The 17,724-nt window shown below is 34.1% G+C and overlaps 2 protein-coding genes across 2 annotated transcripts; both read right to left on the reverse strand.

Annotated features, from left to right (window-relative positions):
• Positions 1-5,349: 5,349 nt before the first annotated feature.
• Positions 5,350-9,116, reverse strand: LOC104216829 (rho GDP-dissociation inhibitor 1-like). Its single transcript, XM_009766960.2, has 5 exons — positions 8,474-9,116; positions 7,816-7,882; positions 6,394-6,612; positions 6,157-6,281; positions 5,350-5,765 (listed from the first exon to the last, which is right to left on the reverse strand). The coding sequence occupies exons 1-5, from the start codon at positions 8,777-8,779 to the stop codon at positions 5,688-5,690; spliced, it is 795 nt and encodes a 264-aa protein (XP_009765262.1). The 5' UTR covers positions 8,780-9,116; the 3' UTR covers positions 5,350-5,687.
• Positions 9,117-13,131: 4,015 nt separating this feature from the next.
• On the reverse strand, positions 13,132-17,490 carry LOC104216830 (uncharacterized). Its single transcript, XM_009766961.2, has 3 exons — positions 17,191-17,490; positions 14,023-14,238; positions 13,132-13,614 (listed from the first exon to the last, which is right to left on the reverse strand). Exons 1-3 carry the CDS (start codon positions 17,386-17,388, stop codon positions 13,393-13,395), a joined length of 636 nt encoding a protein of 211 aa, XP_009765263.1. The 5' UTR covers positions 17,389-17,490; the 3' UTR covers positions 13,132-13,392.
• Between the last annotated feature and the right edge of the window lie 234 nt (positions 17,491-17,724).

Here is a 17,724-nt window from a genome sequence, read left to right on the forward strand (position 1 = left end):
GGATCAGGTAGCACACTACCACGGTAATGTATAAAATGAGAGCGGGTCGCACGCCGCCACGAGCATGCTTGACAACAACGTATATATACTCGTCATCATGCCTATACGTCGTACTCGACAAATACCACATAGCAAATATGACTCGACTCCTAATCCCTCAAGCTAAGGTTAGACCAAACACTTACCTCGATGCCACGAACACAATTCAAGCCTCTACTATCGCTTTACCTCGTGATTCCACCACCAATTCGCTCGAATCTATCCACAAGTTACTTAATTACATCAATAAGTGCTAAATGAATCAATCTTAATGCATGAAAATAAGTTTTCTAAAGTTTTACCCAAAAAGTCAAATATCGCCCCCGGGCCCACATAGTTAAAACTCGAGGTTCGTACCAAAACCTGATTACCCATTCCCCCACGAACCCAAATATATAATTTTTTTTGTAATCGGACCTCAAATCGAGATCCAAATCCCCAATTTTTGAAAAACCTATGTTTAACCCAAAACACCCAATTTTCCCCATGAAAATTATTTATTTTGAGTTGAAATCATGTGAAAAGATGTTAATGATTGAAGGAAATGAGTTAAAATTGATTTATAATCGATTTGGGAGAAAAATTGTCTTTGAAAAATCGCTCAAGAGTGTTTTGGTTTTGAAAAAGTGTGAAAAATGAAAGATTTTCAGCTAAGTTATAAAATTGCAGGTTGCAGATATGGGAATTGCGACCAGGGTTCGCAATTGCGAACCCAGACTTCTACTAAGTTGGGAATTGCGAACAACTTCTCGCATTTGAGAGATGGGAATTGCGAAGAATACGTCGCATTTGCGACGACCGGCTAAGAGGGGAGGCATCGCATTTGCGATAGATTTCCTCGCAATTGCGAGGTAGCTGGCCTGGGCCATTGTTCGCATTTGTGACAATGCCTTCGCATTTGCGAGTCAGGCTTCGCATTGCAGGCCTGCAATGCAACATCTGAAAGTCTGCAATTCCTCAAGTCCAAAATCCACCCCCTGGCTTATCCAAAACTCACCCGAGCCCTCGGGGCTCCAAACAAAATATGCACACCAACCTAAATATCATACGGACTCGCTCACACATTCAAATTACTAAAATAACATCAACAACTATGAATTTAGCATCAAAATCATGAAATTTCTCAAGAACTTTAAATTTTCCATTTTTCTCAAAAACAATCTGATTCACGTCGATTTAAATCCGTTTCTTACCAAACTTCACGGACTTATCTTAAATTACATATAAGACCTATATCGGGTGCCGGAATCAAAATACGGGCCAGATACCATCAAGTTTTAAATACTTTTCATTTCCAAAACTCATAAACAATTTCAGAAAATAATTTTCTTTAAAAATTCATTTCTTGGGCTTGGGACCTCGGAATTCGATTCCGGGCATACGCCCAAGTCCTATATTTTCCTACGGACCCTCAGGAACCGTCCAATCACAGGTCTGGATCTGTTTATCCAAAATATTAACTGAAGTTAACTTATATTTTATACATAAATAAATATTTCTTATATGATTAAATAAATTTAACTTAAGAAGAACAAATCTTAATCTCTCGGACAAAATTTAAAAATATTTACAAAATCTAATAAGAATTAAGGCAAAACAAATTTGATCAAATTTAACTTAAATGTATAAATCAACTAATATTGACTTCTATTTTCATTGTAAATAGATTCCAAAACTTCTAAAAATAAGAATTTTTATTTTAGAATTACTAACCACATGATCCCTTTTCTTTCATTCATATATATATTTTTTTGAAATATTATGTAGAAATAAATGATAGTGGAACCATTGTTGTAAACATTTGAGATAAGATTTTGTTTGTAAAAAAATATGATAAGAAATTGAGCCACAAGACAATATAATAATATTAAGTATTGAATAATATAATAAAAATATAATAAGAATTAAGGAACAACTTTGATCAAATTTAACTTAAAGGTATGAATCAACTAATATTGACTTCTATTTTCATTGTAAATAGATTCCAGAACTTTCTAAAAATAAGAATTTCTATATTAGAATTATTAATCATATGATCCCTTTTCTTCCATTTCATATATATTTTTTTTGTAGAAATATTATGTAGAAATAAATGATAGTGGAACCATTGTTGTAAACAGTTGAGATAAGTTTTTGTTTATAAATAAATATGATAAGAAATTGAGCCACATAACAATATAATAATATTAAGTATTAAATAATATAATAAAAAAATTGAGGAACAAAGAGAGAGAAAAATAAAAAATTTCATCATACAAAAGAAAAAGGATAAAACTTAATTAAATTTGAGATGATAAAATTTTTCTTAAGTATAATAAGAAATAGTATGCATGTGCATAAAGCCACATAACTAAAGTCTATAGATAAAAAAAATTTAATAATAAATAATATAAATAAATTAGAGATCATGTGAGGATATTTATACTAAGAATTACTTTAAAAAATAAAAAAATGCAAGTATAAAAACTCAAAAATATTATTAATAAATTTAAATAAGTTAAAAATTTCAAACAATAGTTTAAAAATAAAATAAATATTTAATTTAATATAAAAATTATATATCTATCTATATTATATTAAAAAATAGCAGTGGATAAGAATATTAAATAAAATATAAAGTTAATAAAAAAAATACATGAAAATGTGATAATATTACATATTAGATGATATTATATCAGAAATAAGAAAATTAATTAAAATTTAAAAAGGTTATATTAAAAATAAAAAGAAAAAACTATTTAAACTTGAGATTAAAAAATTCTAAAAGTTATGATAAGAACACTTAAATTATGGATATGACAACAAAATCGAAGTCTTGCTAGATAAAGAAAAACAAAAATTTGATACCAAATTAAATATTTAAACATATTAAATAAATATCTCATTTAGGTAATTTTATTAATAAAAATTAAAAGCTAAATTTGTATCTTGAAACTAAAAGAGAAAGAAAATTTAATTGCACATAATACAAAAATAATTATAAGAAAATTCAAATAAGTTTGAAACATTATAAAAGGACTTCTCATGATTTAACTATTCATGGTATTACCATGATTTAGGTTCATTGTTGTTTAGATTGAAGGACATGAAAACAAAAAGGACAAATATGGAATGAAGATTTTCCTTGCCCTTCTGAATAAATCAAGTGGTCTCTACTTTGGTTGTTGGCAGTGAACTATCAACCTCAAACTTTTTTTTTTTGACCATTTCACCCTGAAACTCTTATCTTTTTGTTGCCTCAAAAGTATTTGCCAAACAGAGATTTTCAAATTTTGAACATTTAGAACTTCTTTGGATGATACACAAATCTCGGAGGGCCAGTAGCGCACGATACAAAACTCGGCAGATATTGACCCATCCCTCTACCATTCTCTGTTTAAAAACCAAGCTTTTTTGTAAGCCTAACCTACATATCACGTGTTGCGCTATTATTACTAGACCAGAACTTTAAAAACGAATAATTTTTGGGAAAATTTCACATAAGAATAATTGAGATCCCTACTTTTCTATTTTATAGCCTATATTTCAATTTAAACCAACTAGTTTCAAAAACAATAGGCTAAGATTCAACATCCAACTCCAATAGGTTCTCAAAATTACTATTTAATTTTTAAAAACGATTGCTCAAGCTTTTAAGTTAATTTTCGAATCAGTAACTGTAACCCAAATATTAGTTCAACAAACCAAATCCATTTGGATTGTGAAAATTAGATTTTTAACAAGCTTAAATATGTGGGTTTAGAATCCGAATTTGATTTTGTGTGAAATTTAGAGTGGGTATTATCTAGAATTGTTAGAAACAGTATAAGGAGGTTGTATATAAAATTTGAAGTCATTTAATGGAGATTTGGACTAATTTTGAACAAGAATTGCAACTGAAAATCGTGGAAGAAGTTCGTCTACAGACGCTTGTATAAAGGTGTATAAAAGAGTATAATAGTGTATATGAGTGTATATATAATTATACAAAAAACTGACTTTGTCTTCTTCATTGCGTTTTTTCTGAAATTTAACTCAAATCTTGCTCAAATCTACTCCAAATCACTTCAAATTTAAATTCTGAACTCCTTTTGATATTCTAAATCAATTGGAACAACACCCAATCCAAACAACTAACAAACTCAGAAAAATTTATTTTTAAAAGTCAAGCTTTGAATGGCCTTCAATGGTGGAATGTTGAATCTTCAATTTTCTTACATTGCAACCAGGTGACACAGGGGAGAAGCAGTAATGGCGGACGGCTCCTTGAAGCATATGTAGAAGATGTGAGAAGAAAAGAAAGTGAAAGCAATGTTTGTGAGAACATTGATTTAACTCCATAACTTTTAGAAGCAATGGTTGTAAGAAAACAGAATTTGAATTTTCTAGTGCTTTTAAAATATGTACAATATTGGCTAGGTCGGGTAAAACTTAAAAATATAGGCCATTTTTTGTTATGGTGTGAAGCCAAGTGTATTTTCTTGTAATTTTTTCATAATTTTTTTCATAACCGAGAAATCCCTGAAGGAGAGTCTTGGCATAACTGGTAAAGTCGTTGTCATGTGACCAGGAGGTCACGGGCTCGGGCCGTAGAAATAACCTCTTGCAAAAATACAGGGTAAGACTGCGTACATTAGACCATTGTGGTCCGGTCCTTCTCCGAATCCCCTGCATAGCGGGAGGTTAGTACACCGGGCTGCCCTTTATAACCGAGAAATCCTCGAGGACTAGTGGCCCATAGTTCGAAGCTTAACAGAAAATGGGCTTACCCTTCTACCCTCCTCGGTTACCAGGCTTTTGTCTGCGACGTGGTTCGAACCGGTCTTGGAGGGGAACATTCAAAACTCTTATTAGTCCACATCATTTGAATAATTGTAGAACTCAACATGTATTTTTAGGTCTACCATACATTTAAATGAGGCTTATCTCAACAAAAGTAATACTCCTATATACTCAAGAACCAGAAGGGTCTGGGTTTACCATACAAGTTTCAATCTTTTACAGATTTTTAGCCACAAAAATCATGAACAATCATGCCAGTGCATAAATGTCAAGTTTAATTGTGGCAAAGTAAAGGTGGGGGAAGTGGTTGAGGCAACCAAAAGAAAATAACAAGTGACTAAAGTCAAAAGAAAAAAGTAGCTACAGCACATAACTTTGACAAACTTTGGTTGGAAGGTAAGTAAAAGGATGCAATATAGAAAATACAACAACAACAACAACCCAGTGGAATCCCACAAGTGGGGTCTGGGGAGGGTAGTGTGTACGCATACCTTACCCTCGGCTCACGACAATGGAAATCATAATGAGAAAACGGAAGGAAAAAACATGTAGATGAACAAAATCATTAGATTCTTGAAAAAGATATCTTCACAGTTTTAGAACATTCAAAAAGAAATACAATCACACCTATGCACATGAAACTTGATTGAGAGAAAGGAAGAAATACAGCTTTTTGTTAATCTGTCACATGTAAAAGCTCAACAAAACAAGAACCCCAACTGCTAAATTCACTCCTCTTTCATCATTTGATGTAATCAATTGCAGCTTGTAGTTCTCACTCTCTTTTCCCCTCCTTTTTCTCTTCTGTAAAACTAGCAGAATAAAACTGAGATAATTGTGACGAACGAAAACAAGATTAGTATGGGGGATTCAAGTCATGACGTCGTTCATTTTTCCTGCCAATCTTTCTTGATTTCAAATGTATAGTTGATCTCCAAATAGCACTTATTATCGTCATCAAGGAACTGCGTACAAAGCAAAAACAAGAAAAAGGACTTAATTTGGTATTGCTTAGAAGCACTTTTGAGCGATGCCTTATCTTCTAAGGGCCAAAACGATATAAATATGAAGGCGTCTGACAACCGACAAATTTCAGTTAGGGTGATTGCTTCAATGCAAATGTTGTGTACAATACTCTAGTAAACCTAATAACTCAGCTTCATTTAGTATTTTAATATACTGGTTCCCTTGTATGAGATTCGCCAAATTCAATGCATGATAAGCTTGCAGATTCGCTCATAACTAACCGTGCACAAGCTTCATAATTCAGTTTCTGGCATTTATAGGACTAGTACATTTGTTGAATGGTAGATAAAGAATATGTTACGAGCATTAAAGAGACAAAAGAAAAATCACCTTTGTCCTAGCAGAGTAACATCCTCTTGCGAAAATACCAGAAGGGGTGGTGTCTTCTGGCATTTCATGTGTATAAGGCTCCAATTGAGGACTGAACGCCCCGATCATTTGTTTCGTGCTGTCCACTAAAATAACAAAAAGGAAAAACATTAGTCAAAAACATCAAGAATAAACTAGTTATGCCTAAGAATTGACATATTGACATAGAGGTGGAAATGTGAAGGAACGGAATAGTACCTTTGATACCGGTTTTCCAAACTGTGTTCGTGTATTTAAGACCGGTCACTATGTTATTGCTGACCTGGAATGTAAACTTTAGGCTGTATTTACTCCCTTCTTTCAGGACAAACCATGGGCTCTTGGGATTCCCGTCCGCAGGGATAGGGAGAACAATATCAGATCTACCAGGGGACTTAATTTCAAGGCTCAAGATCTTCACCTCTGGATCCAAGGATTCTACATTGTACAACAGTCACAAAAACTATCAAGATTTATATCAAACTCTTGGTTTTTGGCGCAGAAACAGAAATGATTCTCAAATAAATTAAAGGGTCATCAAGATTTTACCAACCACAAGGTCCTATTGCGAAGTTCCATATTGCGTTACAGAAAATTCGAGCAACGAAAATTTTGGAGTTCCTCATCTTAACATATCTTGAAAATGAAAGCAACATAGAAGGAAGTATTCACTCGCCATAACTGAAGTACGATGACTTACGACACAAATTACTGGAATTTGGCACTATGACCATGAGAACAGTATTAGCACTACAAATGAATAATCAGTTAACCCGTTCTCCAAATCAGGTGGATTATTAGTGGTTTTGTATTCTTTACCAATGAAGTTAATTAAGATGGAAATCCTTGAATTAAAAGGAAAATGGTGTTTTCCTGGATGACTCGACCAAACTGTTTATTTGATTTGTTGATACTCAATCTAGGGGTAAGGCTGCGTACATCTTATTCTCCCCGGACCAACTTGTGGCAAAATAACTGAGTTTTTTTTTTTTTTTTGGTTGTTGTTGTTGTTGATAATCTCATTAATATGGAATTTTTTCAAGCCAAAGCAAATCTTTACTAACTATACCAACATAAGCATGTACCAACTGATCAATCTGACTGAATATATTCCCCTGAAATAGGATCCAACAAAATTTTCCCTTTTTTCTTTTTTTAGATGCATTTGGAAACTTCACATTGGAACAGGTCCAATTTTGTGGTAAACTTTTTCACATTCTATTTCAAATTAAACCCTGATTAATTTTGGCGTCCACATTTCGTGTGGACACCAGAAAATTTTGGGCTTTGTTTCCAGAAGAGTAATGTGAAAGATATCCAAAAGTCCACATCAATTTGATATTTACTACAAAATTTCAAAATGCATTCTGAATTAATCCATAGAATTTGACAGATATTATTTTTACCACATATTCTACAAACTAAAAGCAGTAATGCAAGGTAAAAAGAGGGTTATTACTGGAACATAGGCAAGAAAAGCAAAAAGATTTCAAATTTCATGAGCTCATTAAAAAACAGGATGAAAACTCCCCAATAGGTGGAAGACAAAGCTCAAATATATATATATGCGCACATTACTCTTTCCTCAAACATAAAATCAGAAATTTAACAGAGCAAATGTTGAAGATAAAACAATATTACCTCCAACAGCATTAATATCCACACTTCCAAGGAGCTGCTCCTTCCACCTTCTCAAACTCTCATCATCCTAAAACCAACATTGTATCAAAATCAAATCAAATCAAATCAAACACCACAAAATAAACATTAAAAAATGAATAAAGGTAGCATTTTTATCTCCTTTCAAGAAAACAGAAAGGTAAAAAAATAATGAAATGTTAAAAGACTAGGTGATTTCTTCCCATTTGGGAGATATGATGTCTCCTAGAATTAGTCGAGATGCGCGCAAGCTAATCCCGACACAACGGTTGTCAAAAAAAATCATGAATGTTAAACACGAGGTGATTTCTTTCCATCTGTTCGGAACTTTGTCCACCAGAATTCAAGAAAACCAAAAGGGAAAAATTCATGAAATGTTAAAACACTAGGTGATTTCTTTTCATTTGGGGTAGTAGGTATCTGGAATTAGTCAAGATGTGCGCAGGCTGATCCCGACACCACGTTTCTCAAAAAAAATCATGAATGTTAAACATCAGGTGATTTCTTTCCATCTTTCTAGAGCTTTGACCACCCGAATTGGTGCTGTGGAATTAGTGGAGTTGCGCGTAAGGTGGCCTGAACAGGACGACAACAACAAAAAATATGAAAAACAATGAAATGTTAAAAGAGAAGAACACACCTTATCTTTTTCAAATTGTTCTTTGAGAGTACATTGAGGACCCAACTCAATCTTGTTATTTGTTTCATCATCATCCTCTTCTTGATCAGTAGTATAAATTGAACTTTCACTCATTTGCCTACTAACCCTATTATCATTATTATTCCCAACATTTTCATTCTCAATCTCAGGGTCAGAATCACCCACAATAATTCCTTTATTACCCTCAGAATTTACAGCTGCCCCATCTTTACTTTCAACATTTTTATCATCAAAACCCATTCTTTTGCTGCTGCTGCTTTCAGCAATTCCAACAGCCAAGAACATGAACAAAAAAAAAAAACAAAAAAAAAGTGTTCTTGAAAAAGAAAGAAAAGGGCTTTTACTAGTTTTGTTCTAAATAGATTTTGATATTATGTTATGATTATGACAAGAAAAGAACAGAACTAGAAAAGCCCAAAAAGAAAAAACAACATGTTGAAGAGAGTCTAAAAAGAAACTCCCTTTATAAAAAAACAAGAAATTTTTTTGGTCATTTTTGTAAAAATGGTTAGATGTGAAAAATGGTCAAAAAAGAATTCAATGAAAAGAAATACCCTGAAAATATTACTACAAAATGGTAAGAAGAAAAAGACACCAAGAAAAAAAAGAGAGAAAGAAGGAGAAAGATTTGGAGGGGTTGGGTTTGTTTTGAGGTGCAAAATGAAATGATTATGTGGTGATCCAAATATTGTGAGAATTTACTTATTGCAAAATATAAATAATAAAAATAATTAAAATTAATAATTTTTAATAATAATAATAATAATAATAATAATAATAATAATAATAATAATAATAATAATAATAATAAGAGAGAAAAATGGTGGAGAGATCGTGAAGGTCACTTAGGAGACAGCTTAGGATAGGGTGGAAGAGAGAGATTTAATTCAACTATATTTTTGACCTCTTCTCATTGGACTATTATTCTCCTTTTTTTTCATTGGACAATTATTCTCCTTTTTTTTTTTTCATTGGACAATTATTCTCCTTTTTTTTTTCATTGGACAATTATTCATTTGAGGACTACGTGTATCTCTTCCACTCTTTAATATCCTTTACCTCAAACCGTTATTATAATTTTTCCTCACCTTTGTTTTCTTTTTTCCTTTTTTTTTTTTGAACAATTATATGTATTCGGACTAATTTAGATTTGCGCGACGTAAAATTTGTTAATGAGTTTTTTTTTCTATAACAGATAAAAGCACATTTATCATTCTACTACACCTCTATGACTAATAGCTTGTTAGTAGGGCAACGATACATTCTGCTAATGAAATTTTACTGAGTCGTTATTGTTGTACACATTTGTGACCGATTAGGTTTGGACCGTTTGTTTTCATATTCACAAATACTAATACTATTGAAGACTTGAAGTAGCTTGTTAGTAGGGCAACAGTACATAAAGTCATGTTCGTAATAGGTTGAGATTATTTAGCTATTATGTTTACAGAAGCAATAACCATAAAAGGACACGAACAATTAGAAATATTCAAATACCTAGAAAGGCTAGCTATATCATAAATATAATCATTATGTTGGAATTGAGTCGAATGACTTTCTAATTCTAATTAGGTTGACTTTCTAAGGCTAGCTATATCATAATGACTTTCTAATCATTATGGCTAGGCCCTTTTATGGCAGTTATTTGGTGCGTAAGCTTTATCTTATTCTGATCGTTCAGTAAGCGATTGCGAGATTATTAATGAAGTCCTCCGTTTCTTTCGAAGGTGTTAATCCGCAGCATGACAAAGATGAGTAAGTGACATGAAATATGGCGACGACAATAGCATATCATAGAAGGAGATGACCTAGAATGTAACAAGAATCAAAATGAGAGAAGTTATATTTGAAATTTGAAAACCTTTCTTCTATTTCCTCATACATTCTGCAAAAGGGAAAAAAAGGATAGGACCACCACAAGACTCAAGTTTCAATATGCATAATTGCCTATCCTTATGTTAGGTCGTTTACCTCACATCATTTGGGCGCGGCTCTTTCTCGGATCTAGAACCTATATTCTTTATGGATTCAATTTGGTGCTTCTACCACAATCAAATTGATTTACTGGGTTGAAGATTTATGATCTTGTGCTTGCTTAGTAAGCATTTTAATAAATACATATAATTTGAACTAAAACTATTGGTTTCATAAATCAGAGCTTATACATTAGATCCGCCTATGAGTCCTTAATTAATATCATCGCCGAGACGTATATATTTTTACAAATATTCACTCGTAAGGATTAATAAAGCATTTTGCAATAGCTATGGGAGTTTTAATTGTAATCGAAGGAGAAATAACTTCTCCAAGAAGTAGAATTTTTTTAAAAAAAAAAACATTTCTGGAAAAGGGTTTTGGTTTTCAACCACACACACACACACACACACATATATATATATATTTCCAACAAATCGAAAGGTATATTAATAGGCAATGTCATGCCTCATGACTGAGATGTTATTTTCAGTAGATTGAACATTTTTTATGACCATAGCTATTTATTTTCACGTGACTCAACATAAATGGCTTCAGAGAATTTATTATTGATATTGACATATGCATCTATAAACCGGTTTTAAGAATTTTATCTAAAACCTATTTTAAAAATGATTATTATTATATTTTTCAATGATATATTTTCTGAAAGAATGGAAAATGAAATTTTCGAATGTTTATTTGATATTTGACAACATCAATTCATACCTTATTATAAAATATTAGATAATTCAATCGAAATAATAACTTGTTAATTTAATTTCCCAAAAAAATCAGTAATCATGAGCTTGGTATTGGATAAATGTTTGGAGAAAGGTATGTGAAATAATTAGTAGGGTAAAGAATTGATTTTTGCAACTTAATTACATCAATAATAATAATGAGAAGAAGATAGGGATGGGAGTTTTAACCAGATTGAAATTATTAATGGGGCCTTAGAATTTATTTTGATACGTGTTAAGAACTTCTTGGTATATTCCCAACGATTTAATTATAATTAGCATGATTAATGAACGTCCTAAAGGAATATTAACTATGAGTGATGATTGGTGAATCTTTTTGGAATAAATCACGCTAACATAATTAAGAAATATTGTGGAAATAATTTTTTGTGTTTACTCTTTTTCTCCTTTCATCTATTAGAGAGAAAAAGTTTAGAAACTTTGTTTTACTCTTTGTTGCTAATGATGGTTCGTGGTCAAAGAAGTACTAGACATGACAAGTTAAAATTATAATGTTGTTGTTAATGGGGAGTTGGGGACACTATTATTACCATGAACACATCCAAAATCATGGCTTCTTCATCATGGAAATGCAAAGTAAATTAATAAGGTTGGTTGTATGTCCATTAAATTAATTACTTTTTCATTAAATTAATAAAGTTGGTTGTATGTCCTTCGAGGGATTGGGAGATTGATGAAGATATCACACATCTTATTGGGGCGGGATGAATGAAATGGAGACTCGCTTACGGTGTTTTGTGTGACAAGAAGGTGCCATCAAAACTTAAGGGTAAGTTCTACAAAGTGGTGGTCAGACCAACGATGTTATATGGGGCTGAGTGTTGTCCACTCAAGATCGCTCAATTCCAAAAGATGAAGGTAGCAGAGATGAGGATGTTGAGATGGATGTGCGAGCACACCATGTTAGATAGAATAAAAAATGAGGTTATTCACGACAAGGTGGGTGTGGCCCATATTGAGGACAAGATGCGGGAAGCGCGACTTAGGTGGTTTCGCCATGTGAGGAGGAGGAGCACAGACGCCCCGGTGAGGAGGTGTGAAAGGCTGACATTGGAGGGCCTACGGAGAGGTAGAGGCAGGCCAAAGAAGAGGTGGGGAGAGGTGATTAGGTAAGACATGGCGCAGCTTCATCTGACAAAGGACATGACCTTTGATAGGAAGGTATGGAGGTCGAGGATTAGGGTAGTAGAGTAGGTAGTCTCGAGTGTTCATAATAGTATTATTGGCACGCAGTCTCACTTCCTGTTGGTAGTAGGCTTTTATGACTAACCGTTGTTTTCTTTCATTGTTGATCACCTTACTACCTTGTTGTTTTTATTCTGCTCTTATATGGCTATTTGGTATTGTCCCTTCTTGTCTATATTTTCATTAATGCAGTGCTTATGCTTTCCTGAGCCGAGAGTCTATTGAAACAACCTCTCTATCCTCACAAGGTAGGAGTAAGGTCTGTATACACACTACCCTCCCCAGATCCCACGATGTGGGATAATATTGGGTATGTCATCGTTATTGTATGTCCATTAAATTAATTACTTTTTCATTTAATAACCCGCCTTATCTAGGCTAGCTTGTTCGCACCTCCAGTGTTCCATCAAGTACCTCCTACTTTTCACTAACACAATACCAATAATCCTACCGACCAAGAATTAGAGTAGATGGAAAGAAAATAACTAGAGTTTCTTGTGTCTATTGAAATTTGCAACCTAATCTTCCATGAGTTTCACCTACTTCATGGACCGCGGGCATGATCTTCCATGAGTTTCACCTACTTCATGGACCGCGAGGCCATGCCCGGGGTGTGGACTAGCTTTGGAATAGGAAAATCAAATGCATAAAGCTCATTTTCTTTCTTTCTTCAGCAGTCAACACAAAAGATAGTATGGTAATCACATCAAAACATTACAAAATTGTGTATATTTCCATTTCAAATGTTAAGATCAGAATATATTGGAGCTGATGATTCAATTTTCACCTAATGCTTAGCCAAAAGCTCTCTATGGATCTCTCATATAAGAAGCCAAATCCTCCTTCATAATCCCCTCCCTGCCTATCAAATCCCCCTCTCCACACTGAATAAAGAGCTAACCGGAAGAACTACGTAAAAATATCAGAATACAATCTTAAAAAGGAGAAGAAAGGTACTTGCTAGTGAACAAATGATCAATCGCTTCCCCATTTTCTCGCTACGCTGTCTTTGGCAGAAACATGGGAAGAAACTTCCTCCGGAGAAACAGTACCAAAGCTGTCTTGGCTAGCTGGATATACCTTTCTCATAATCTGTGATGATACATAAGTAAACCCGTTCCTTGCTCCTCGCAGCGTGAACAGCAGAGGGTTGAATACAACAGCAAGTATCACATCTCCTTTTGTAACTATCAAGTACTGCAGTTTTAGAAACAAAGTATTTTGATTAATAAGAGACAAGTGGAAGTGGGGAATAACCATATTAATTGAAATCTTATAGCAACATAAGAGCTCCTACCCCTCCCCTCTGTTCGCTGGGAGCGGAGTTTAAGAAGAAAAAAAATTGAAACTTTTGTGGTCTTAAACATGCCATTAGGGGTAGAATGTGAAGTTTAAAGTCAAATTGTTTCTAAATATAGAAAGGTATCATTTTATTTTTGAAGAGGCTTAAAAGGAAAGAGTGTCACGTAAAACAGACAAGAGGGAGTATACAGAAGCTTATGCAACTGATGAATAAGAGACAAGTGGAAGTGGGGAAAACCATATTAATTGCAATCTTAAAGCTACGAAAGAGACTGTTATAAAGAAACTTATACAATTGCTCACCATGACGATGATGCCCAAAATAGCAAGGCTTGCTTGTTGAGCTTCCTGCCAGAAATGGCCATCGCCGGAGCCACCAAACCATCTACCCCACCAGCCGCCTCCACCCGAATTGTCTCCTCCACCTGCTTCCTCCCTCCGTTTAATTTCTTTATCCCATTTCTCATACTCACTTTTCTTTCCTCCCAGAGCACTTTCTAAAGCTCTTCTAGCCTCCTCCTGTTTATATATGAAAAAACACAACATATAAGTAATGACCTAGTAGAAATTGGAAGGCACTTATAAAAGAAAAGGAAATATTTATTTTATAACTTTCACATTGAGTTACTTTACTTGAATTTTAGAAACATGAGAAATTATAGCTATATCCAGAAGTCTTGCTTTGTTCCCAAACATGGCTAAACTAAACTTCTACTTCCTCTGATATCTACCACCATCAATTAGTAGAAAACTTCACTATATCTCTTGTTTTCACCAAGATATTACAAATAGGAATTACCAAGATTATTTTTTCTGTTTCATAAGTCAAAAAAATTAGCACCAAGGTACATAATCCAATGAGATAATGCCTCCTAAGGTCTGAAGGCGCATGACCTAGAAATTGAGATAGGTACTGTAAGGTTAAATATGGCTGAAGAAACCTCATAAACATTAGCTCGTGGACTCCTCTTCTGAGGGGATCCAAAAGCCCACTGCCTGGTTCATTTCAAGTGAAATTTCTGGAGTTTAACTAATGTGTAACAATCTTCATGAAAGCTAAGATTGCAGATCTAACAATCCACTATTCCCCATTATGACACACCAATTAGAAAAGCTCAGTGAAAATGGAAACTTGGCAAAGAAAAGTCTTATCATTATTATGATGCTAACAATAATCCGTATCTCATTTAACTTCCAGAGAGGAAAAATGGCTAATTACATTTAGTTGAAATCAGTTCTACTATTTGGGGTCAATTTGAAATAAAAGACAAGTTATTGCCGTTTATTAATTGGAAGTTATTATGATTCTAATAGAGGATACAGAAAGTTGCAACTTAAGAATAAATACTTTTTTTTCAAATCAACACCAGAGTGAAAGTTAACATGTCATTTCTATGGTTCTGTGAAGCTTAAATTCTTTTTTGGTGCATTGCAGCTTAATCCAAGAACTCGACTGGCATTTCTGACAGTTCCCATTTCAAATTGTCTCCTTCACAAATCATCACCACAATTTTTTTTCTTCTGAATCCCAACAAGTCCCCATACTACATGGAAGCCCTAAACCAAGCTAGAGAACTCCTAAAATTTTCTGCTTCTGGTTAACTACGCAAGAAGCTGAGAATAGTGAAAATAACTCTGTCTCTTATCTTCCCACCATACAACTACCCATCCAACAACAATGAAAGCAAACACCTTTCTGAATCTTTTCACCATCAGAGTGTGAATGTGTGATAATGATCAGCCAAAAGCTTTTAAACCTCCTCTGGCAATTAAGGCTAGTGGATCTCGCTCTTATCATATAATGAACTCGCCAGCCCTCTATAGAAGCAAAAGCTTGAACTGCCACAATGAGGATGGCTGAATATGGATCTAGCCCCAATGGCTGCCCTCACTACTTCTTGCACACATTTTTTTTTGGGTTAAAATGCTCCGTCTTTACAAAAAACGTAGCTTTTTGAACCCAAAAAAAATGTGTAGAACAAAGAAAAAAGCTCTGTCTTTTATTCAACTCAAATTATAATTACTGTTCCATATTTCCTAAACTATCAAAAAAAATGATCAATTAGCATTTTAAGTTGCTCTTCACTAGCAGGACAAGTAAGAAATTGTTCCAGTAACCTCAACTCCATGAAAAGTCAACAACCTAGGCTTGCAGAGAACACAATGAAGGATGTAAAGAACTAAAGGTCAGGATTCACAAGCATTTGAAACTAATGATCTTACCAAAACGTCAAATTCTGCTTTTCCATTTGCTGCATGACTACATCTAATTGCTACACTAACAAAATTCAAGAGCTTTGTCATTTTGTTTGTTGAGTGCCTTCCTATCGTGCTACTCCAGTCACAAAAGGTTGGAAATAAGAAAGGAATGGAATCAAAATCGTGAACAAACTAAAAGCTATGCTAAAATGGCCAAGTAGAAGCTCAGGAAAGACCAGATGCATTTGGGTTTTTCTGTTTCTTTTTCTTTAACCTGGACAAGGGAATTGTGCTTGGACTGTGAGATACAAAGAGCGGAAAAACAGACTTCGTGGTCCTTTAATATACAAGATATGAATTATGTATGAAAGTAATGAGAGAAATTTGCTCCCAAAATATAGAACTTCATCTGCATTTACTTGTGGTATCCTCTTTTCGGTCAATCAAATCCTGTAGGAGTTTCAGATAGGATTTGGAATAGGCACAATTGCATTAGTATGCGGTACGGCAATAGGAGAGAAGCTGCGAAATTGGATGCAATACTCATGCAATCGAAACATGCTAGATGTTCTACCTACGGTTCAGAGGTGGATCCAAGATTAGAAATTTATGGGTTAGGATTAAGAATTATACCACATCCCATCTAATATACTGGGTTCGAAACATATTATTTGTACTTATTACAGGGTCTAAGCCAAAGATACTAGGTTCAACTGAGCTAGTAGCTTATTCATTATATCTATCTTGTAGAAACTCCAGGACACTGAGGTATCAATAAGCACTCAAGCAGAATGTCATGAAATTGCTTACATCAAACAATTTCTCTATCTAGCCAAAGCTCACACTAATAGTTAAAACAATTTGTTCACTCGGGCAAGTTCAAATATTTTCTCCCTTGCACACAAGTACAAACACTATTTTCATTTTTCCTTGTGCCGAGGGTCTACTAAAAACAGTCTATCTATATTCACTATAGGGGTAAGGGGTAAGGTGTGCGCACTCACTCGTGCTACCCTCCCCAAATCCCGCTTGTAAAATTATACTGGATTTATTGTTATTGTTGCACATGAGTACAAACACTATGATAAATCAGCAGCAATAATAAACAAGAAAATGAAAAAACATAAAACCCATTTAATATTCTAGTACCCTTTTTCTTCTTATCCTCAATTTAATCAGTGGCATATTCAAAATCAAATTAAGTTCATATACCCAATTATTTTCTTTACAATGAAAGCTAAATTGTGAAACAAAAAGCTTAAAACTTGATACCTGTTTGCGGTTACCAGAGAAGAGGCAAGAAAATCTGCCATTGCAATTGAGTTTGTGCTGTAGAGAACTGAAACTATCCTCGGAGCTGGAGGAGGGAATAGTGTGTAAAGTTAGCAGGGACGGCCGCGTCAACGATAAAGTGCGGTGGTGCAGCGTGGGCGTTGGGGTTGGAACGCGTAGGCTCAGCACCTGCGCCATGGATTTTGTGTTTGGCTAGTGAACGAGCCACGACTCACGACCGAGCAATACTTGTTAATTTGGGCAAATGGCCCAACGAGCCGGCCTTGGTTCCAACCCAACATTTTTTTTTGGTCTTTTTGGTTTACAGCTTGTTTGGGTGGTTGTTACGCATCGTTTCATAACGTATCGTATCGTACTGTATCGTTTAATAAATACAATGTTTGGATAGATTGTGTCGTTTGTCATCGTTTCATTATATCACGCATCAGTATTATAAAGAATAAACCTGCAATGTTATAAAGAAAAATTATGATGCAAGGTAAAATTACTATATAAAAAGATAGGGTAAATGAT

The sequence above is a fragment of the Nicotiana sylvestris genome, chromosome 5 (assembly GCF_000393655.2).
Source record: "Nicotiana sylvestris chromosome 5, ASM39365v2, whole genome shotgun sequence".
Classification (NCBI taxonomy): Eukaryota; Viridiplantae; Streptophyta; class Magnoliopsida; order Solanales; family Solanaceae; genus Nicotiana; species Nicotiana sylvestris.